At 47.4% G+C, this 24,160-nt stretch overlaps 1 protein-coding gene across 1 annotated transcript in view; it reads left to right on the top strand.

Moving 5' to 3' along the window:
- ASB6 (ankyrin repeat and SOCS box containing 6) overlaps positions 1–24,160 on the top strand; it is a 43,720-nt gene that overhangs the window by 13,765 nt on the left and 5,795 nt on the right. Inside the window, exons 2-4 of the mRNA XM_086924842.1 lie at positions 15,774–15,956; positions 17,852–18,027; positions 21,791–21,897. Of these exons, the coding sequence (XP_086780968.1) occupies positions 15,811–15,956; positions 17,852–18,027; positions 21,791–21,897 (429 nt within the window). The 5' untranslated portion in view covers positions 15,774–15,810. The remainder of the gene's footprint in view (positions 1–15,773; positions 15,957–17,851; positions 18,028–21,790; positions 21,898–24,160) is intronic.

Raw genomic sequence — 24,160 nt, forward strand, 5'->3', positions numbered from 1 at the left:
GGAGACGCGTGCAGTGTCTAAACACAGTCGCAAGCTACCATTGACTTATAATGGAGAACGAAGAAGTTACAAAGTTACTGTTTAAGGGCACTTCCGGATGGACTACAACAAAACCCCTTTAAACTAGGACATTTGGAGAGTCAATACCCACGGGAGCACTGGAGTACTCGAGTTACCTCACACAGGGAAGCCGGGTGCATAGGTGTCTTTTCGTGTCGGGTTTCGTCGATGCTTTCAATGGAGATTTGCAAAAGAAGTGCTGCAGGTGGCCAGTGGAAGAGTGTCCGGGTGGATCCAAGGGAGTATCGAAGAGGTGAAGAACCTGAAAGCAGAGGGGACAGAGTCTGGGTCACTAGCCAGTGACCAGGAAGGAACCAGGCGATGTCGCGATGATCTCGGGTGAAGCTTGTCTCTGCAGCCACGAGGACCAGGAGGCGTCGACGACGACCAGGAGCTGGATTCGAGCTGTCCCACGAAGGATCTAGTTGACTGCGGTGTCGGTATCCGGATTGGACCCAACAAACCTTGGCAAACGCAATCCACGCAGGAAGTGAAGATTGGCTTCGGGTCAGACCAGCAAGGTCTGAGGAGCTTCTCCTTTGCAGGGAAGCTGGAGCAAGCCTGGAGCAACCAGGAAAGCAGTTTCAAAGGTTTGTCTTCAAGGGGCTCACTAGCAAGCGGGTTATTATTATTATTATTATTATTATTATTTATTTTTATAAAGCGCATAGTCGCCCGGAGGTATCCCAGCGCTGAGGAACCCTAAAACAGTAAAAACTGAGGACTGAGGCTGAGTTCACGAGGGGGACATGGGAGCTAGGGGAAAAGATGTGTCTTTAGCAGTTTCCTAAAACGGAGGTATCGGGGTTCCAAACGAAGATCTCGAGGAAGGGAGTTCCAAAGACGGGCCGCATGGACCGAAAACCGTCTTCCTCCTGAACGTGCTTTCCTAAACCTTGGGGCATTGATGAGATTTTCTGTGTTGGAACGAAGGGATCTCGTGGCTATGTAAGGGGTGATGAGGTTGCGGAGAATTGGAGGACCTAGGTTGTTCAAAGTTTTATGCACCAAACACAAGGCTTTAAATTTAATTCTCTCCCTTATGGGGAGCCAATGCAGGAGTTTGAGGGCAGGTTTGGCCGATGATCTGGCCGGGGTGTTGGTAATGATCCGGGCAGCAGTATTCTGAATCCTTTGTAGTTTGTTCAGTGTTGCTTCCGGTGCACCCAGATAGATCGCATTACTATAGTCCAGTCTTGAAATAATAAGACCCTGGACTAATAGTTTTTGCGATTTCGGAGGAAGAAGGGGCAGGACTTTCCTCAATGATTTTAGCAGACCGAAACAGGTCCCTACGACTTTCTTTGCTTGCGGGGCGAATGAGAGTTCCGAGTCGATCCAAACACCCAGACTTTTCACCTCTGTCTTTGGGTCTGGGGGGGGACCTAGACATGTTGGCCACATGTTCAGAGGAAATGAAGTTCCTTTTGAGCCGAGTACAAGGACCTCGGTTTTTGTCCCGTTTAATTTTAGCGCTGATCTATTCATCCAATGATGGACTTGAGTGAGGCAGTTGAGGAGATCAGCTTTCTGTTGTTTAGGGTGGGACAAAGACACCACTAATTGTGTGTCGTCAGCATAGCTGATGACACTCACTCCGAAAGGGGTGATAACCTCCTCCAATGTGGACATGTAGATATTAAATAATGTAGGGCTCAGGGAGGAGCCCTGAGGCACACCACATTGGAGGGGCATTTCGGACGAGCGGGCGTTCTTCTCCCAGATCTGATAAGATCGTTGTGTCAGGAAGGATGTGAGCCAGGATAAGGCTGTGCCTTCCAGACCAACTCTTGCCAGCCTTTCGATGAGGAGTTGATGGTCAACGGTGTCGAACGCTGCACTAAGGTCGAGGAGGATCACTGCCACTGATCCTCCTCCGTCCAGCAGCGTTCTGGCTTCCTCTACCGCCGCCAGGAGGGCGATGTCCGTGCCCTGCCCTGGTCGGAAGCCCGTCTGGGAGTTTTTCAATTTGTTGTTAGCCTCTAGGTACTGCGAAAGTTTTTTGTTGATGAGTTTTTCCGCAATTTTACTTACTCCTGGGAGTAAGGAAATGGGCCGGTAATTCGCCAGGTTTTCAGGGTCCAGAGTGGGTTTCTTCAATAAGGCCTTTACCACCGCCTTCTTCCAGCTCAGGGGTACAACTCCCTGTTGAAGTGACGTATTAATCAACTGAGTGAGGGAGGAGATGATAGAAGGGGCTACCTCTTTAAGGATACGAAGAGGGGCAGGATCTCTGGGGGAACCGCTCTTCATGGAATTGAGCGTCGTCCGTACTTCGTCAGAGGTGACCTGGCCCCATGTGGACAGGCCAGTGGGAGAAGTCGGATATGAGAGAACGGTTTCTTCCCTCGGGCTCTGGGGAGGAATTGAATCCAGGATTAATCGGATTTTGTCCTGAAAAAAGTTAGCCAATTGTTGGCATTTCTCTTGATCAGCTTTAGGGTCGGATGGGGGTCCCCGTTCTTGCTCTGGTGGTTTTGAGAGTTCTTTGAGGATAGCAAAAGCTTCCTTCCCGGAGCCGCCCGCTCTTTCTATTCTCTCCTGAAAAAACACGCTTTTGGTTTTCCGGATAGCGGTTTTATAATTGAGAAGAGAGATGGAGTAGATATTTTTATTTACTCCTGTTTTATCACGTCTCCATGAGCGTTCAGTCTTTTTACATTCTTGCCGTAGGGCTTTGAGCTCTGGAGTGTACCATGGAGCAGGGGGTATCTTTTTAAGCTGTTTAAAAGTAGTGATTTTTGGAAGCAGAGCGTCGAGAGACGACGTAATCCAGTCACTGAATTGTTTATCGGCCGCATTGGGGTCCGAGGAAAGCTCGGGAGTGGAATCTGTAAGAGAACGGGCCCATATGTCAGATGACAGTTTGTGCCATTGGCGGTCGGTAACCTGGGTTTTAGGAGTAAAGTGATTAGATATGGGAGTTTCCCAAAAGAACGGAACCAAGAAATGGTCAGTCCATGGAAGGGTCACCGGGGGGTTGGTGGTCATCGTTGGAATATTGGTAAAGATGGGATCCAATAAATGGCCCTTCTCGTGGGTGGGCTCGTTGTTCACCAGACATACCTCTAGAGCTGTGAGGTCATGTCTGATGTCCGCGGCAACCCGATCCGTTGGGTCAAGGAAGTGGAGATTGAGATCACCTAATAGCAGGACGTTGGAGGTGGAGGAGGCTAGTTGGGAAATGGATTCAACTATGGAGTTGGAAAAATTGCCTGGGGCCCCAGGGGGACGATAGGTCAAAAGCCCCGCTACAGTGAGGGCTGGAGTGATTTGGATGGAGAACTGGCCGCACTCACAATCCTCGATATCAGCGTTGGTCATCCTACAGACGTATCGTTCTCTGTGGATTATGGCTACCCCACCTCCCCTCCCTTTAGGTCTATTTAGCGTTTGGCAAAGATAGCCTGTGGGGAGGGCTGTGACGATATCTGGATCGGTGCAGTCAGAAAGCCATGTCTCTGTTAGGAACATTAGGTCGTAATCCTGATTTTGGATTAGGAGATTTACTTCGGTGGCGTGTTTCGGGAGGGAGCGGCAGTTGAGGAGTCCAGCTTTCAGAGCCGATGTGGTGATTATAGGGGGGGGAGTCGGGTTACAGTGTGGGCAGCTCGAGAAGACCTTACCTTCCGTAACCGTGTGGTAACAGGTCAGGGTGGTTTTCGGACGTAGGGCTCGTAGTGTGTCAGCTGTATACATCACTCGCTCCTGAGGGTCACCTTGCAGAGTAACGGGGCCAAGGGCCGTCCGGGTCCGGACGGGCCCAGACGGGCTTGCCTTTGGCGCGCCTTCGGCGCGTTGACGGCGCGCCCGCTGCGCCCGTCCGCTGCGCGTCCGGTAATTGCACATTATTTTATGAGGTTAAGGAGGGGGGTGGGCGTGGCCTCAGGTGGGCGTGGCCTTGCTTCCTCGCCGTAAATGGCGGCGGGAAATTGTTTTTCAAGGGTTTGCTCGTTGCAGCGAAGGAGTCGCTGTTTCAGCGTGACTCTAGCCCGCTCTGACTGTTTGCCGGGTGAGTGCGCTTTTCAAAGATACAATTTTAGTAAGTGACACAATATACAATGGTGATAGTTTTTAAAAGAAGAATTTCAGCGTTCTCCCGGCTTCCGCCTCAGGAGTTTTTCAGGTTCTGCCAATTTCACGCTGCTGGTCGCGTATATATGCTGAGGGGGGTGGGCGTGGCCTCAGGTGGGCGTGGCCTTGCTTCCTCGCCGTAAATGGCGGCGGGAAATTGTTTTTCAAGGGTTTGCTCGTTGCAGCGAAGGAGTCGCTGTTTCAGCGTGACTCTAGCCCGCTCTGACTGTTTGCCGGGTGAGTGCGCTTTTCAAAGATACAATTCTAGTAAGTGACACAATATACAATGGTGATAGTTTTTAAAAGAAGAATTTCAGCGTTCTCCCGGCTTCCGCCTCAGGAGTTTTTCAGGTTCTGCCAATTTCACGCTGCTGGTCGCGTATATATGCTGAGGGGGGTGGGCGTGGCCTCAGGTGGGCGTGGCCTTGCTTCCTCGCCGTAAATGGCGGCGGGAAATTGTTTTTCAAGGGTTTGCTCGTTGCAGCGAAGGAGTCGCTGTTTCAGCGTGACTCTAGCCCGCTCTGACTGTTTGCCGGGTGAGTGCGCTTTTCAAAGATACAATTTTAGTAAGTGACACAATATACAATGGTGATAGTTTTTAAAAGAAGAATTTCAGCGTTCTCCCGGCTTCCGCCTCAGGAGTTTTTCAGGTTCTGCCAATTTCACGCTGCTGGTCGCGTATATATGCTGATGGGGGTGGGCGTGGCCTCAGGTGGGCGTGGCCTTGCTTCCTCGCCGTAAATGGCGGCGGGAAATTGTTTTTCAAGGGTTTGCTCGTTGCAGCGAAGGAGTCGCTGTTTCAGCGTGACTCTAGCCCGCTCTGACTGTTTGCCGGGTGAGTGCGCTTTTCAAAGATACAATTTTAGTAAGTGACACAATATACAATGGTGATAGTTTTTAAAAGAAGAATTTCAGCGTTCTCCCGGCTTCCGCCTCAGGAGTTTTTCAGGTTCTGCCAATTTCACGCTGCTGGTCGCGTATATATGCTGAGGGGGGTGGGCGTGGCCTCAGGTGGGCGTGGCCTTGCTTCCTCGCCGTAAATGGCGGCGGGAAATTGTTTTTCAAGGGTTTGCTCGTTGCAGCGAAGGAATCGCTGTTTCAGCGTGACTCTAGCCCGCTCTGACTGTTTGCCGGGTGAGTGCGCTTTTCAAAGATACAATTTTAGTAAGTGACACAATATACAATGGTGATAGTTTTTAAAAGAAGAATTTCAGCGTTCTCCCGGCTTCCGCCTCAGGAGTTTTTCAGGTTCTGCCAATTTCACGCTGCTGGTCGCGTATATATGCTGAGGGGGGTGGGCGTGGCCTCAGGTGGGCGTGGCCTTGCTTCCTCGCCGTAAATGGCGGCGGGAAATTGTTTTTCAAGGGTTTGCTCGTTGCAGCGAAGGAGTCGCTGTTTCAGCGTGACTCTAGCCCGCTCTGACTGTTTGCCGGGTGAGTGCGCTTTTCAAAGATACAATTTTAGTAAGTGACACAATATACAATGGTGATAGTTTTTAAAAGAAGAATTTCAGCGTTCTCCCGGCTTCCGCCTCAGGAGTTTTTCAGGTTCTGCCAATTTCACGCTGCTGGTCGCGTATATATGCTGAGGGGGGTGGGCGTGGCCTCAGGTGGGCGTGGCCTTGCTTCCTCGCCGTAAATGGCGGCCGGAAATTGTTTTTCAAGGGTTTGCTCGTTGCAGCGAAGGAGTCGCTGTTTCAGTGTGACTCTAGCCCGCTCTGACTGTTTGCCGGGTGAGTGCGCTTTTCAAAGATACAATTTTAGTAAGTGACACAATATACAATGGTGATAGTTTTTAAAAGAAGAATTTCAGCGTTCTCCCGGCTTCCGCCTCAGGAGTTTTTCAGGTTCTGCCAATTTCACGCTGCTGGTCGCGTATATATGCTGAGGGGGGTGGGCGTGGCCTCAGGTGGGCGTGGCCTTGCTTCCTCGCCGTAAATGGCGGCGGGAAATTGTTTTTCAAGGGTTTGCTCGTTGCAGCGAAGGAGTCGCTGTTTCAGCGTGACTCTAGCCCGCTCTGACTGTTTGCCGGGTGAGTGCGCTTTTCAAAGATACAATTTTAGTAAGTGACACAATATACAATGGTGATAGTTTTTAAAAGAAGAATTTCAGCGTTCTCCCGGCTTCCGCCTCAGGAGTTTTTCAGGTTCTGCCAATTTCACGCTGCTGGTCGCGTATATATGCTGAGGGGGGTGGGCGTGGCCTCAGGTGGGCGTGGCCTTGCTTCCTCGCCGTAAATGGCGGCGGGAAATTGTTTTTCAAGGGTTTGCTCGTTGCAGCGAAGGAGTCGCTGTTTCAGCGTGACTCTAGCCCGCTCTGACTGTTTGCCGGGTGAGTGCGCTTTTCAAAGATACAATTTTAGTAAGTGACACAATATACAATGGTGATAGTTTTTAAAAGAAGAATTTCAGCGTTCTCCCGGCTTCCGCCTCAGGAGTTTTTCAGGTTCTGCCAATTTCACGCTGCTGGTCGCGTATATATGCTGAGGGGGGTGGGCGTGGCCTCAGGTGGGCGTGGCCTTGCTTCCTCGCCGTAAATGGCGGCGGGAAATTGTTTTTCAAGGGTTTGCTCGTTGCAGCGAAGGAGTCGCTGTTTCAGCGTGACTCTAGCCCGCTCTGACTGTTTGCCGGGTGAGTGCGCTTTTCAAAGATACAATTTTAGTAAGTGACACAATATACAATGGTGATAGTTTTTAAAAGAAGAATTTCAGCGTTCTCCCGGCTTCCGCCTCAGGAGTTTTTCAGGTTCTGCCAATTTCACGCTGCTGGTCGCGTATATATGCTGAGGGGGGTGGGCGTGGCCTTGCTTCCTCGCCGTAAATGGCGGCGGGAAATTGTTTTTCAAGGGTTTGCTCGTTGCAGCGAAGGAGTCGCTGTTTCAGCGTGACTCTAGCCCGCTCTGACTGTTTGCCGGGTGAGTGCGCTTTTCAAAGATACAACCGGGTTAGCAACTGGGAAGACGCGTTGAGCTGAAATGCAAGAGCCGGCCCCACGCGGCACTCGTGGAGTGTGGGGGGCTGAGCTTCGGTGCAAATGGCGCTTGGTTCTGGGGCTTCTCGTACCCCAATGCACAACTGCGAGGGTGCCTTGGTAGTTGCACTGTTAGCAAAATGCAGGATGTCCAGGGTGTCCGGTCCCACGTCTCTCGTGTCCGCCACGGGTCTCAGCTTTGCTGTGGATGCAGGTCGAAGTCTGAGAGTCCAGTTCCTGTGTCGCGGAGTATTCGGGTTCCGGCAGGAGCGTCGACAAAGCAGACTGGCAAGTTACTGGTGGTGCCTGTTTGCACAGGGTGGTCACTCCTTGACCACAAGGGAGATGTCTTCAGTCTTCTAGTCAAAATAGAATGTCGAAGGTCCAAGAGTTTCGTATCAGTTTCGTTCCAGCATAATCTAAATCCTGTGGACACAACTCCTCTCTTTATACTAAAAAAATGGTCTAGATTACCTGCTAGGTCCCTCCTATGGGTGGACCTGGGAAGGGGGTGGGTATAACCCTTTCCCTTTTTCCAGTTTCGCGCCAGGGCGGGGCTGGAGTGCCCCAGCAACTGGTTTGAACCGGGCTATGCATGGAGCACCTAGTGTGCCCCAGGCAGTGTCTGGAAAAGCATCTTTCCATTCAACTCACCCTGCCCCAATACACTACAGGCAGTCTGGGGAGGTGTTAGCACCTCCCGCGACAGGAAACCTATTGTCCAGGCCTCCCCTGCTGGAGTTTTCCCCAGCAGCGGGAGGTCAGACTTGTCTGTGGCAGCAGCATCCATTTTGTGATGCTGGGGCTCTGTTTAACTTTAACCGGGTAAAGCAGGAACATGCATGTCTTTTCCCTCTAGAAGGGTGGAATGCTACCCCCGCCGCCAGAATTGGCGGGGGGGGGGTAGTATTCCAAAGTGTTTGACACCTTATACAATATGTTTTGATAAAGCCAAACCAAAGTTAGATGTAACCGCAAGGATTATAATGCACTTAAGAGTATATGGTATGGCTATATCATAGAACAGCTATAAGGAGATGGTTCCGAAAGCTGCAGAGGGGCTCAGCTCATGCTAGGGCACCCTCTCACATAAAACCAAGCCCTCTGCCTCCAGGATTGTTAAGGCCTGCCATAGGAGTGACTTATAGGTTACTATGTGTCTATATATAAGGTAGATATAGATATACTATACCTAAGTAAGGGGTGATTACACCACCTTACCCAAGCTGAATGATCAGCCTGTGGTGTCACTTTGGTTGGCCAGCCAGGGGTGGCATAATACATGCTGCAGCCCCTGGTAGGCCTTGGATGCACCTATGCCCTGGGTACTTATGGTACACTATACAGGGGTTCACAAAGGTGATACCATGTACCTAAAGTACATGGTATCAATTTAGAGAGTGTGGCTGGGGGTCTGATTAGCAGGCCCCCAGCCACACTAAAGTCGAAAAACCAGAGAATCGCAGCAAAAAGTGGGGGTGACCATAGGAAGCAGACACTACTCTCCTATAATTGTATCACCCTTCCATCCTAGGGTAATGCAGTATTCAGAGTTGATGCTCATTTTTGTGGGAGGGTTTTCCCCCGAGCACTTTGGTCCAGAACAGCAAGCGAGGGGACACCTGGACATTTTAATATCTTACATCATGACTGTGCTTGGCAGCTTATTGGATCAGCTTTTCTTGTAGCTACGATCGGCAAAGAGGATAAAGAATAAAAGCGTGAGGTTGTGAAAACTAGTCTGCTGTCTTCATCAGCCCACTGCATATTTGAGAATTGAGAATTTGAGAATTGAGTGTTGGTTTACAGTCATCACCCAAGTACAATCTCCAACCTGTTATTAACAGTACCCTGCGCCCATGATGCGTTCAAGTCTCTTCTAATTCTGTGCCTTGGCCCCATCTTATTGGGTGCTCCCTGTTTTTGGGACGGTTGCCAGCTTAAGTGGGTCGCTTCACTCCCTCACTCCCACATTGAAACAATGGTACATCCGCCCCCAGTCCTGTATGTAACGATCTATGCAATCTTTGAGAGACCTTTACTTGACGCCTCGCATCCCACAGCAGTGAAAGCCCTGGACTTGAGCCCTGCCCGTTAAAAGCTAGTTGATCTGTTTAGCCCTCTCTTAAGTCACTGGGTTTGTCTCAAACTTCACCCCACAAGTCTGCATCTTCTTAGGCTTCATGACCCCACCTCCCATCCCCTTGGCATCAAGGTTTTTGTCTGATGGAATAACACCTACTTTAAAACCCTTGATCAGATGATTTGTCTCTTGAAGTGGTTCCCTTTCACTTATGGCTCCTAAGTCTGATGCTACCCTTCTTTAAAGTTTATCCTGACACCCCTCTCAGCGAACTGTGCTGTTCTGTGCTATTCCTATTAAGCTTCTGGTGATAACACCATACTGCCTTGTGAGCCTCCTGGCTTTAGAAACCTGAACACCTGATAATCAGCTGACGCCCCCTCTTCATAAGCACTTGATCCAATACCAGCTTCTAAACCTCCAAGGTTACATCTCCCTAAATATCCCATCATGGGTGCCATTTTAGAAGGGGATAATCCTGATTTCCCCTTTCTTACCTTTTCAACCTGCTTCTCTTGCCTAGGCCTGTTAACTGCCTGTTTAATTCACACACAACAAAATGCTGGTAACGCAGGACAGTGAGCGCCCCTTCAGAGGAGGTATGGTTCTGCTTCAGACCTATGATGGGTGTCTCCAGGGACTGCGAAACGTATAGTTGGTGTTCAGAAGAATTAACTACTTATGAGTGGCTCAGTATGATGCTGCAGCTGCTGCTTGGAAACCTTTATGATGTTGCCATGCTGCTGTCTATGCTCAGAACAGAATGGTAGTATCTTCTTGGGGAGAGGAAGGTTCAATATCAAAAGGGTGCTTCCATGTCTTTGTTGTGCTTGAAGTGAAAGGGTGTGGGATGGATTCAATGGACTATCATTAGTCCTCTTTGTTGGTTTGAAGTATTTTGTTATTTTCGATCAATTTGGGACAAGCAGCACGATGTCTATGGGCCTTCTTTTATCTTCTTTGTTGTGACGGGAGCAAGACTAAAGCCCTTCACACGCTTGCTTCTGTTCCTCAGGGCAGATGTTGAATTATAATGGGCACATTATTAGGGATTTTACTACCTTTAAATGGAATTACCATAAAATATTATTTACAACTCCGGCATATTGAACTTGGATGGATATAGGTTGGCCCTTTCTGGATTCAGATCTATGAACTAGAGTTTTACATGGTTCTCTTTAGCAGACGCCTTAAGATACAGAGCTATAAAAATGGAGAGAGGAAAGTATTGTAATGCAAGTGTAAGAGCGCTGGGAGGGTTATATAGAGCAACACTAATGCATACAGTGTGAGAGCTCTGTGCATGGCCAGAGCTCTATGGACAGCTGCATAGTTGAAAGGTGGTCCATGGTGTATGGATAATGGAGGTGGGTTATTTCAGCTTTGTGGTTAGTACTGAATAATGATGCATGTTCTAGGTAAACAGGGGCATGCATTTTTTAAGGTCTGCGGATAGCTGTGTACGGAAACAGTGACCCACAGCGTAGGTATGACGTGTGTGGATAGTGGAGTCCTGAAATAGTGCTATATGTTATAGGTGTGATAGAACTGTAGTTAGAGCGCTGTGAATAGCTTAACTGAGTGGTGGAATAGCGGTGTGTGGGGTGGTGACATAGACCTGCTGTGGAGCCTGGTGAATACCTTCACAAGTGGTGGAATAGCGGTGTGTCGGGTGGTGACATAGACCTGCAGTAGCGCCTGGCTGTCTTACCACAGGTTTTTAGGCCAATTGGTATGTGGGGTCACACTCTCCCTTGTCTTAATGTCTCCTGTTTATCAAGGTGGGTGGTGCTAGGCTAGAAATCCTTCTGGGCACAAGGATTGTAAATTCATGTATTAACATGTGTGTTCTGTACTCCAAAACACATCACCAAGCTCGCACTCAATCATCAATGTTCGAAATCAAATGTGCGTACTCTTCTTATCTTCAAGGTATATTTATTTGTTCATAATTTTTAACTATTTCAATCATAGTCTTTTCATTATTCACTTTGTTGATACATATTTTAAATTTGAGCCCAATGCATTTTGGGCGCACTGCCCTTCATCGGGGGACTTTGTAGCATCTGAAAGTATGTAATACAAATAGTCACTCCTACATTTCTACATCAATATGTTGTTGCCACTACACCCGGTGTAAAGTGTATAAACGTAAATTCATGTGCATGGTGGTTTAAACTACTTTCCGTGGTATTTATGATCGGTTGTAATTAGGCTCATTCGTTATACTGCATGCGCCCGCTTTGTGATCTAATGTGCTCGTATTCAAACTAAAATAAATCTGTGTGTCCAAGGTGATTTAGCCGAAGCTCATACATATAATAGCCTGACCTGTTTGTTGAATCCTGAACGTGCTCGTTCTACGCAAGAATGAACACAAACATTCAAATTAGTGCACTGAAGTTTATTGGTATGCGCATTACTTTAACAAATTAGATTAGAGATCCGCTCGGTGTCTTACCAGTTGTTTTAGACGTTTCGCGGCTGTGTCTTGTGCTTCGTTCGCGTCTTCCGGTATGTTTGAAATCTCGCGGTACGTTTCTATGTGGTGTTTGGTCCGGTCACGTGGGTAGGAACTAGAGAACAGACTTAGGTTGGGTCTGTTTCAAAAGAAAGACTTTCGTGTGAGTAGTGCGCGAATGTAACCCGCGGATGAGTTGAATATAGGTCAGCACGTAATGGTGTAAAGGTTGTGATATATATGTGGATAGAACTCCAAAAGTGCATAAATATTAAATTAACATAACAACTAATTCTATGTGGATGGTGAGGGCAACTCACGATGTCACATTGACATCTGTATGTTTGTACATGCAAAAACTCATTGTGAATCTCATTAATGCTGCTATATGCACAATATTTTATGAACAGTAATGTATAAACAATAATGTATAAACAATAATATGTAGACAATGTAACTACTCCATGTTCAATTGCTATCCTGCTTTATAGAAAGCAGCTTAAGTCCATCCGTTCATTGAGACCCATCGGGTGAAGGGTGCATATAGTTAATCCAAAATATTTCCCTTCTCAACAGTTGGTTGGTGTTGTCTCTTCCTGGTATTACATTGACGTTCTCAAGGATACAAAATTTCAACTGACTTGGGTTATGTTTTGCTTCATTCAAAATTCCTGTAAAAATTTCCCACAAGGCCAAGAGTGGCCAATGCTTTATGTATTCATTTCCAAATTCTCTACCAGAAGCTATCAAATTAAAAAAACAATTATAAAGCATTGGCCGCTCTTGGCATTGTAAGAAGATTTTAAAGGAATTTTCAGCAATCAGCCAAGATTTGCATATGAAAGAACTAAAAATCTCAAGGAACTTATCAAAGAAAAAAAGATAACTGAAGGAACTAAACACAGAGGTACATTACCCTGTCACAATTGTGGAAACTGTAGTGCAATAATTAAAGGGAACATCATCAACCATCCAACAAAGGGAACACCAGTGAAATTAAAGACCTCTGGGACTTGTGATAGTAGTAATGTAATCTACATGCTGAGATGTCCTTGTGGCCTATCATACGTTGGTAAAACCCAAAGAAAGATTAAAACGAGAATAATCGAACACAAAAGCAACATCCGATTGAAAAATATGAAATCCACAATAGAGGTACATTTCAATGAAGCAAAACATAACCCAAGTTAGTTGAAATTTTGTATCCTTGAGAACGTCAATGTAATACCAGGAAAAGACAACACCAACCAACTGTTGAGAAGGGAAATATTTTGGATTAACTACTTATGTACCCTTCACCCGATGGGTCTCAATGAACGGATGGACTTAAGCTGCTTTCTATAAAGCAGGACAGCAATTGAACATGGAGTAGTTACATTGTCTACATATTATTGTTTATACATTATTGTTTATACATTACTGTTCTTAAAATATTGTGCATATAGCAGCATTAATGAGACTCACAATGAGTTTTTGCATGTACAAACATACAGATGTCAATGTGACATCGTGAGTTGCCCTCACCATCCACATAGAATTAGTTGTTATGTTAATTTAATATTTATGCACTTTTGGAGTTCTATCCACATATATATCACAACCTTTACACCATTACGTGCCGACATATATTCAACTTATCCGCCGGTTACATTAGCGCACTACTCACACGAAAGTCTTTCTTTTGAAACAGACCCAACCTAAGTCTGTTCTCAAGTTCCTACCCATGTGACCGGACCAAACACCACATAGAAACGTACCGCGAGATTTCAAACATACCGGAAGACGCGAACGAAGCACAAGACACAGCCGCGAAACGTCTAAAACAACCGGTAAGACACCGAGCGGATCTCTAATCTAATTTGTTAAAGTAATGCGCATACCAATAAACTTCCGTGCACTAATTTGAATGTTTGTGTTCATTCTTGCGTAGAACGAGCACGTTCAGGATTCAACAAACAGGTCAGCCTATTATATGTATGAGCTTCGGCTAAATCCCCTTGGACACACAGATTTATTTTAGTTTGAATACGAGCACATTAGATCACAAAGCGGGCGCATGCAGTATAATGAATGAGCCTAATTACAACCGATCATAAATACCACGGAAAGTAGTTTAAACCACCATGCACATGAATTTACGTTTATACACTTTACACCGGGTGTAGTGGCAACAACATATTGATGTGGAAATGTATGAGTGACTATTTGTATTACATACTTTCAGATGCTACAAAGTCCCCTGATGAAGGGCAGTGCGCCCGAAATGCATTGGGCTCAAATTTGAAATATAAATCAACAAAGTGAAAAATGAAAAGACTATGATTGAAAGAGTTAAAAATTATGAACAAATAAATATACCTTGAAGATAAGAAGAGTACGCACATTTGATTTCGAACATTGATGATTGAGTGCGAGCTTGGTGATGTGTTTTGGAGTACAGAACACACATGTTAATACATGTCTTACAACAGGCACAGCTCTCCGCAGAGCTCCACCTACATGGCCAGGTACTGCGATAGCGCTACATGAGGTAGGTGGGGGCCTGTCTTACCACAGGCAGAGAGCTCCACCTGCATGGCCAAGTACTGCCATAGGGCTACATGAGGTAGGCGGGGGGCCTGTCTTACCACAGGCACAGAGCTCCACCTGCATGGCCAGGTACTGCCATAGGGCTACATGAGGTAGGCGGGGGGCCTGTCTTACCACAGGCACAGAGCTCCACCTGCATGGCCAGGTACTGCGATAGGGCTACATGAGGTAGGCGGGGGGCCTGTCTTACCACAGGCACAGAGCTCCACCTGCATGGCCAGGTACTGCGATAGGGCTACATGAGGTAGGCGGGGGGCCTGTCTTACCACAGGCACAGAGCTCCACCTGCATGGCCAGGTACTGCGGTAGGGCTACATGAGGTAGGCGGGGGGCCTGTCTTACCACAGGCACAGAGCTCCACCTGCATGGCCAGGTACTGCGGTAGGGCTACATGAGGTAGGCGGGGGGCCTGTCTTACCACAGGCACAGAGCTCCACCTGCATGGCCAGGTACTGCGGTAGGGCTACATGAGGCACTGTTATCCGAAGAGCTCCAACTGCATGGCTAGGTACTGCCATTGTGCTACATGAGGCAGGCAGACGGGGGCTGTCTTACCACAGGCACAGAGCTCCACCTGCATCTCCAAGAACTGCGATTAATGCTACATGAGGCAGGCAGGAGGGTGGCTGTCTTACCACAGGCACATCTCTCCGCAGAGCTCCACCTGCATGGCCAAGTACTGCAATAATGCTACATGAGGCAGGCGGGGAGGGTTGGGGCTGTCTTACCACAGGCACATCTCTCCGCAGAGCTCCACCTGCATGGCCAAGTACTGCATTAATGCTACATGAGGTAGGCGGCTGTCTTACCACAGGCACATCTCTCCGCAGAGCTCCACCTGCATGGCCAAGTACTGCAGCAATGCTACATGAGGTAGGCGGAGGTGGCTGTCTTACCACAGGCACTGAGCTCCACCTGCATGGCCAAGTACTGCAATAATGCTACATGAGGCAGGTGGGGCTGGCTGTCTTACCACCGGCACTGCTATCCGCAGAGCTCCACCTGATGTCCAAGTACTTGGACATCCAGGTGAAGATCTGCGGATAGCTGCAGCCACTTGCCTGCCACATGCTGCCCCCATGCAGTATTTGGACATGCAGGAGCTCCTGATGACACTCCTCCCAGCTTCTGCATCTCCTTCTGAAACGTTTTCTCCTTAATTCTTTCATTACCCGTAACACCATCATTTTTATTTATTTTATTTTAAAGAGTTTTATATGGCACTGGCAAGACACATGGGTATCGGAACGCTTCACACCGTTGTAAGGCATTAGCAGTCTTACAATACAGTATGATTGCAGTGTCAGAAGTCCAATCATTATCAGTCAATAACAAACAGTGTTTTTGTAATGAAGAGTGTTGAAACATTGTAAGGACCTTGGAAGGGATATTCATATGAAGTGGTAGCTTTCCAGCATGCAGGCATGAGGCAGGCTGTTCACACTAAGGTCCTCCATTATCTGTAATGCATCACCCACGTGGTACACAGTTTTAGATTCACAGTGACCGTGTTTGATTTTTTTTTTTTTTTTTTTTAGATCGGGATGAGTCTTGCCAAAGGAAGATACTGACTGAATGGTTCTTACACAAGTCTGCGTTATGCCGTTTCTGCATGGCTTCCGCAGAATCATCTTCGAGTATCAGCCCCTGGTGGATGAGATTCTGGCGGCGCTCGGAATACTGGACCCCGAGAGGCATGAGGGAGCAGAAAACATGCTAAGGTAATCTGAGGGCAGCCGTGGTCTCGGTACAAGAATCTATAACTGCTCATAATGCACCAGTGAGGTTCCTGGTTACTCCACGTATCTACCACTAATCTTCTGCTGTTCATCGCCATCAGTACACTTGTTGCTCGATGTCCTTTCACCATTGCTTTATGTAAGCTGCTCACAGTATGTATCTTAGTCGCTTCACTTGTTGCTTGTGGTCCATATCTCCCTCGCTGTATGTAATCTGCTCACTGTATGTATCTTAGTCGCTACACTTGTTGCTCGTGGTCCATATCTCAGTCACTGTATGTAAAGTGCTCATGGTATGTATCTTAGTTACTACGCGTGTTGCTTGTGGTCCATATCTCCCTCGCTGTATGTAATCTGCTCACTGTATGTATCTTAGTCGCTACACTTGTTGCTCGTGGTCCATATCTCTGTCACTGTATGTAAGCTGCTCAACGTATGTATCTTAGTCACTGCACACATCGTGCTTGTGGTCCATATCCGCACTGTATGTAAGCTGCTCAGCGTATGTATCTTAGTCACTGCACACATGGTGCTTGTGGTCCATATCCGCACTGTATGTAAGCAGCTCCCACTATGTTTCTCAGTTGCTGCACTTGTAGCTCGTGGTCCATATCTCAGTCACTGTATGTAAAGTGCTCATGGTATGTATCTTGGTTACTACGCGTGTTGCTTGTGGTCCATATCTCGTCACTGTATGTAAAGTACTTATGGTATGTATCTTAGTTACTACACGTGATCCATATCTCCATTACACAGGTGTTGCTCTTAGTCCGTAGCTCCATCTCTGCACATGTTGGTTGTTGTCCATATTGCCGCTGCATGCCTGCACAAGCAGCATATTTAACTCTTCACATGTGCTGCTCATAGCCAGTGCTCCTACGCTACACGTGTTACTGTTACTCCGTGTCCACTGACCTTCACGCACTGTCTTACGGTTCATTCATCGTCTGCTTCTGACGGGCGTGACTATCTGCAGATGGCGAAGGGTGACCACATATCTCAGGAGGAGGTTACAGAGAAGAGAAGTAGGCAGGATGAGAATGTGAAATAGCAGCATATTATAAGAGCAGCATGCTCCTGTTCTAGCTGGAGTGCCCACCGTGGCAGCTTCAAGGCACTGTCTCCTTTCTGTTTGTTAGTTGCATACACTACCTGAGGTGATGGGTTTTTTACTCTTTGTTGGAGGGAGTGCAGAGAGGGTGGGAAAGAACACCTGAACACACAGTATTCTGGGTGCTCAGTTTTCTTTATTATTCTTGAGTACCCATACTCTGAGTACGAGAGGTCACCCCCACAGACCAGGTTTTCGCATCTTTAATCTGTACCTTGGTTTTCGTGGGAAACAGATTTTATTTCTTGCTTTGTTCTTTGACAGAGGTCCTGTAATCACATGGTAGTAAATGTGAAGTGACTACTAAGAACATTTCACTGGCCAGTGGACACGACATCCTCCTTTTTATGCATGACTTAGTGGGCTTATGTTTGTGTGTCAATCCTTGTATTGTACCAGGCCACTGTGAAGTGCTCTGATGCCCAGCAGAAGGCCACACTGATAAGGTATCAGACATGTGAAACCAAGCTACACAACTGATTTGTATACGTGACACATGTAGGCATGCTCACTCTGGAATGTAATATATCAACACATTTTTGTGCTGCAGCGTATTGTAATCCTTGCGCGTGCGTTGTACTACATAAGAAAGCTGCATTTCATTCACGTCTTCTTTACTTCACATGGATTTTCTCCCATCTGGGCTTCATTCGGAGTACCAAGTGCTTGGTGATCAGGCAGCATCTTTCTTCATAGTCTAGCAGACACTTTAGATTTGCATTTAACACTTTAAAAGAGGATCTGGTATTTTCTCCAATTCTGACAGCTGCCCTGGTGAAGATGCTGCTAAGATCCAAGTTCTCCACAACGTGTTGCAGAGGGAGGCCCCATCACCGTTTTATCAGGAAGGAGTGAGTTACTCGATGCTGAAGATAGCCGAGCTTGGATTGGTGCGTGCGGCTGAGGTCCTACTGCAGCATGGAGCTGATCTCGGCTTCGAAGGTAACTCTGGGTGAATATGGCAGAAAGTCACAGACGGTCAACATGCAGACCTGCTAAGCATGAATTTGGGTTCAGTGCCAATGACGTATAACCTAAGGTGTATTTTTATTTAATTTAGTGGTTTTGTAAAGCACTGCATGCTGGCAACATCTGAGGACCCTCTGACAGTGGCAGGCGGTTGTGCGGGCAGGGAAACAGATTGCTCCTGCCTGCAGGGGGAAGCAGCCTTAGTAGCTGCTCCCTGTAGGTGGTAGCAATGCTGGCTCCCGTTGTATGCGGGGAGCTGACTGTGACTGCGGGGGCCTTAGGGGCTCCCCCTTTACCCTCAGGACAGGGTGTCCTGGGTGGGCACCCCCTCTCCCCTTTATTTAAAAGAGTGCCCCTGGGGGATGGATTCCCCAGGGTCTAAACAGGTTTGGGGAGGGAGCCACGTGCTCCCCTTTTATTTATTCAAGTGGCCCCATGGGATGCGGTCCTCGGGCCGATAACAGATCAGGGAGATGCTATGTTGCAGAAAAACATGTTGTGCCTGCAGTAGGAGAAACTCATTAAAAAAAATTGTGCTTACAGACTAAAGAAGATATACCGTGTAACAACAGAAGTAAAAGGGCCAGTCCTCATGGGAGGTTTCAAATGAAGACAAGGCAGTACTAAGGAAGGACTAACAAGTAACCCTGGGCGTAGTTCGCGTAGTAGTGCTACGCCTAGCGCACTATGAACTACGCGAACTGCGTAGTGCACTGTGCAAAATGCTGTTCACACTGATTGCACAGTGCCGGATGCTTGTCCACACTGTGCAATCAGTGCAAACCGCATCTTGCACAGTGCAAGCGGTCATTTTCTGCTGCTCGAGTAGATTTCTACTCGAGCGGCAGCTTTCTCAACGCGGACTGGTAGTTTCTCATCGCGAGGGGTCGCAAGCATACGCGACCACTCGCAATGAGAAACCTGACCTCCCAGCGTTGAGAATCTCGCCGGGAGGTTTATTTTTCATGCTCTCAATCGGCAACTTGATGTTGCTGATCGCGAACAAGGAAAAAGCCTCGCCGGGATGTCATTTTGCTCGCTCGCGGTCGCCAACCTGACGTTGAGGACATCGTGCAAGCAAAAAATGCCTGCGACGCTACACGTGTTTGCACTGTGCTACGTGCAATTTGCGTAGTGCGAAGTAGCGCTTCGCCCAGGGTTACTAACCAGCCTATTAACGAATCCGAAGCCAGCATTTACAAAGGACACTGACACAAGCCAATGACAAATATGGACATTGTGTGGCAGAGTCCATACTCAAATACAGCAGCACTCGACCTACAAAAGACCCTGGGGGATAGGGTCCCCAGGGCCAGACGCTGTGGCAAACCACCCATTGCGCATGGCTGGCTACATGTTGGGGTTGGCGGCAGGGCTTGGCCCCCATGCGTGACGGGGAGGCGGATTGCTTTTGAAAACTAGAAATTCACTGGAATTTTTTTTTTTATTGTTGGGTGTGATAAAAAGATCTGTTTTAATTAACAAGAAAAAAAAGTGGAAAATCACTGGAAAAACTAAAGGTTAAAGCAACGTTATAGTTAAGTTAATTTATTAATGAGAACAAAAAAAACCACAGAAATTCACCAGTTCTAGTTAGCAGCACTAACTATAACTTTCTCCACCGCCATGCACTGCTTATGAACTCACTCATGACATCACTCATGACAAGTTCTATGAGATAATTTATGACATCAATGATGCATCTCAAATTCCGTCACTGATGACTTCACCGATGGCCTCGTTCAAGCTTTGTTTTCCTGCATATTACTCTATAAATGACTACGGCATTCGAGGCCTGACAGTAAGGACCAAGCACTCTGGAGAATATCAGCCATCATTACCTCCATCACAGATACAACGCCCTTAGGTATAGAAAGCATGCATTATGTGCAGCATTGACCCTGCACCACACATTTTACAGCTAGTATAGTTCACATGAACAATCGACCACAGATCTATAGGAAACCCTCATTAACTACGATGTTCAACCTGCATACAACTATTCACAGAAAGGCAAGTTCCGAAAAATAGTGAATGTCCGTTCCAAAACAAATGACCTACTTTGGACAGCTATTATCTGTATGAAACCTGAAACTCCCCGAACCTACATTTAGAAATGAAGTTGATATCAGTAGAGAACAGTGCTTACTCTATGGAGAGTTTACTGTATACCACACTGTTTGCAAACAGTGAAACTTTTTCATGAGAAATACATCAGAGTATTAAAAAGTATTTGCTAAGAACAGTGTACACTCTATGCAATCAGTTGTAAAAAAAAAAAGACTCTATTTGATAAAAAAAAAAAGAACCAAGATCTGAATGTGTTAAACATCATACTACCTTACCGTTCATACTGTGATGAAAACTTGACGGATCTTTTCAAATAAAAAAAACTCATGTACATAGGTTAGGACCTGGTGCACAGTCTTCTATGTTAAGTAGAAATTGTCATGCGGCCACAAGTCGGCCTAATGACACATGGCTGTTTAGAAAAGTTAGTATCTACTGTGTAGAATCTTACTCCTGTTGAAAACCTTCTCTACAGAACCAAAGAAGGTTGTGTGGAATATAATGAACACAAGTTAGCTGTCACCTGCACACAGACCTCCTCTTGAATACATAAATGTATAACGTGGTCAATACCTCTACCCACCAATTGTGCATTAGGAGCACATGTGTTTTGTAAACGGTTACACCTATTAGCTGGACCCAGTATCTACACAAATATGTACACACGTAATATAGTACTTAACCGCCACTATGTAAACTGTAATGCAAACTAGCACACTCAATGGATGATGATATCAGTGTTGTCATAGAACATGTCATGAGTGATGTCATAAGCAGTGCATGGCAGGGGAGCAAGTTATAGTTAGTGCTGCTAACTATAACTGGTGAATTTCTGTGTGTTTTACTTTTTTTTTAGTTTCACAACGTTAAGGTTGTCATTGACAAATTCACCCAGCTATAACGTTACATTAACCTTTGATTTTTCCAGTGAATATATATATACATATATTTCTTCCATCGAGGGTTGTTCAACTTAATAGACTAAGAAAGTGATAGTCTAGCCATCTAAGACATAAGTTAAGGTAACTTTCTTTGGTGCTTGTTTACTATAAAGGCCTTGATCTTGCCGCCAGGCACACTGGTATTCGATGTTCCTTTGACGGGCGGTTGTGTGGCTCACTTTATATAAAGATGTTGATGTTCCTAACCCACTTCTCATACACTTTTGCAAACATTGTCATTCAACTTATTTGGAATCAGAACTCCCTTGACAAAGTAATCTGGTGCAAGAGTCAGTCAGCATCATAGGACCTTTTGGCACTCTGCGTTTGAACCACATTATGATGCCACTCCTCCTCAGGCTTGGATGTCAAGATCCTTGACTAGACCTCCTTTCTCATGGATCAGTCAAGCATTCTGACACTCCCACGCCATGCAAGATGTTGCGGGGATTCTGTGTGGGCACAAAACTGTGCGCAGGAAACCAGGACCTCAGTGACTTGTGGTGTACCTGAAACTCGCCTCAGTACCCAGGGCCCCTATCCGACTAGCATCAGTGTCATTAGCTCTCCGTCCTGATGACCAGAAGCTATCCTTCACAGATGTGCAGTATTGATGCTTTTATCCTGCCAGGGACACAGTCCCGAAAATATGGTTGTGTAATGCTTCAGTGTTGTACTTTGTGTGTTTGCATTTGATAGTTTATTGAACGGTCTCTTTTTTCTAGATCCTGTCACTTACTACACTGCTCTACACATCGCTGTTCTCCGGAACCAGCCGGACATGGTGGAGAAGCTTGTAAAACATGGAGCTGACATTAACCGGCGAGATCGGGTAAGAAAGTCAAGATAACCAGAGTGTCTGAAGCAGAGCATTATGACATCCTGCCCTGATCATGAGAAGCAGGACTAGCTCTCAGTTTGGGTAAAGCTTAGGATGCTAGTTCTCACGCTCAATATAAAGGATGAGGCTTGACGGTGATAGGGTACAGCATAGCACCTTCGATGTGGAGGTTGAGGCAGGGCAACTGATTCATGAATGCCTGTTGCACTGCCCAACATCAGCACTCTGATGGCTAGCTGTAGCCTTACATGTGACCCAATTTAAATGTTTTCAAAGTAATCATTTGTCATGAAAAGGATGATAAAATGGGCATCAGTAATTGTTTTCATGTTATGTTATGTTATGTTATATTTGTCTTATATAGCGCACGGCTACTCAGAGAGTGTCCCGGCGCTTTATTGCAGACCTGTGCCAAAACATAACAAAGAAAAAAAAAAAGAAGCAGAAAATAAAAGACCAAGAGAGAAAATCCAGACTCCTACAGAGTAAAAAGCCAGGTTTTCAGGCCCTTCCTAAAAGTCAGCAAATTGGAGATGCTGCGCAGTGTCACTGGTAGAGTGTTCCAAAGCTGCGGTGCCAGCAATCTAAAAGATCAGCCCCCTAAACGTGCCCTTTTTATACGAGGGACCACCGCGAGAAACAAAGACTCAGATCTCAGGGAACGGGCAGGGCGATAGAAAGCTAGCCTCTTTTGGAGATATTTTGCCCCTGAGGCATGTAGGGCTTTATGGGCCAAGGTCAGAGCCTTAAAAACTATCCGCTTCCGGATAGGCAGCCAATGGAGTGACTGCAGGAGGTCCGAGGTTCTGGCTCGGCCGGATAGTCCAACAAGCATTTACAATGCAATGGTTTCGCCTTTGTTAAAGTTAGAGCTATTGGCATTGCTCTTGACATTATTTTTATTTATGTTTTTTTTAACATAAATAAATGGCATTGTCATTTACAATGCCACTAGCTTTATCTCTCGCAAATGACACACACACACCCACACAGAGCCCCCCCCACACACACAGAGCCCCCCCCACACACACACCCACACAGAGCCCCCCACACACACACCCACACAGAGCCCCCCACACACACAGCCACACAAAGCTCCCCACACACAGCCACACAAAGCCCCCCACACACACAGCCACACAAAGCCCCCCACACACACAGCCACACAAAGCTCCCCACACACAGCCACACAAAGCTCCCCACACACAGCCACACAAAGCTCCCCACACACACAGCCACACAAAGCTCCCCACACACACAGCCACACAAAGCTCCCCACACACACAGCCACACAGAGCCCTCCACACACACCCACATGGCACAAGCAGGCAACAGGGGCACACGGAGGCACAAGCAGGCAACAGGGCACACGGAGGCACAAGCAGGCAACAGGGGCACGCGGAGGCACAAGCAGGCAACAGGGGCACACGGAGGCACAAGCAGGCAACAGGGGCATGCGGAGGCACAAGCAGGCAACAGGGGCACACGGAGGCACAAGCAGGCAACAGGGGGCACAAGCAGGCAAAAAGGGGAACGGAGGCACAAGCAGGCAACAGGGGCACACAGAGGCACAAGCAGGCAACAGGGGCACAAGGAGGCACAAGTAGGCAACAGGGGCACAAAAACTGAGGCACAAGCAGGCAACAGGGGCACGAAAACTGAGGCACAAGCAGGCAACAGGGGCACGAAAACTGAGGCACAAGCAGGCAACAGGGGCACACGGAGGCACAAGCAGGCAACCGGGTCAGGAAAACCAGCACAAGCAGGCAAAAGGGTCACAAGCAGGAATTGTAATTTAGACGGGGCTGAAGTGGAGAACGGTCAGTAGGGAAGTAGTGCGGCTGGTGCAGTGGTACCAAGCCGAAAGGTGAGAGGAGCTGTCTGCACCCCAGTTTGGACAGTTTCCACTACCTAACAGGGATTGTTGGGAGGGGGGCGTACTTCTTGCTTGCTTTAGGGCTGTTACTTTGGGGACGCAGTGCACGCTCCTGCCTGCTGCCGCCGGGACACAACAGGCAGGGAGAGGACAGGCTGGAAATTCTGGTGGAAATGCAAGAAGCGGTCACGTCGAGTTGCTCTCACCTTGTCCAATATCAAACAAGTCTCTGCCACAGCAAAGCCAGGTGGAATAAACACGGAGAAGGCGGTCTCAAAGTCGTAGACCCCCACTTCCGGAACCAACCAGAGCTATCCTCGCGAGATCAGCTTAACCACCTGGGGGGTGCAGTGAGCTCCTGCAGGGAGGGCTGTGAGG

Source organism: Lissotriton vulgaris, chromosome 5 (genome assembly GCF_964263255.1).
Source record: "Lissotriton vulgaris chromosome 5, aLisVul1.2, whole genome shotgun sequence".
NCBI classification, from domain to species: Eukaryota; Metazoa; Chordata; class Amphibia; order Caudata; family Salamandridae; genus Lissotriton; species Lissotriton vulgaris.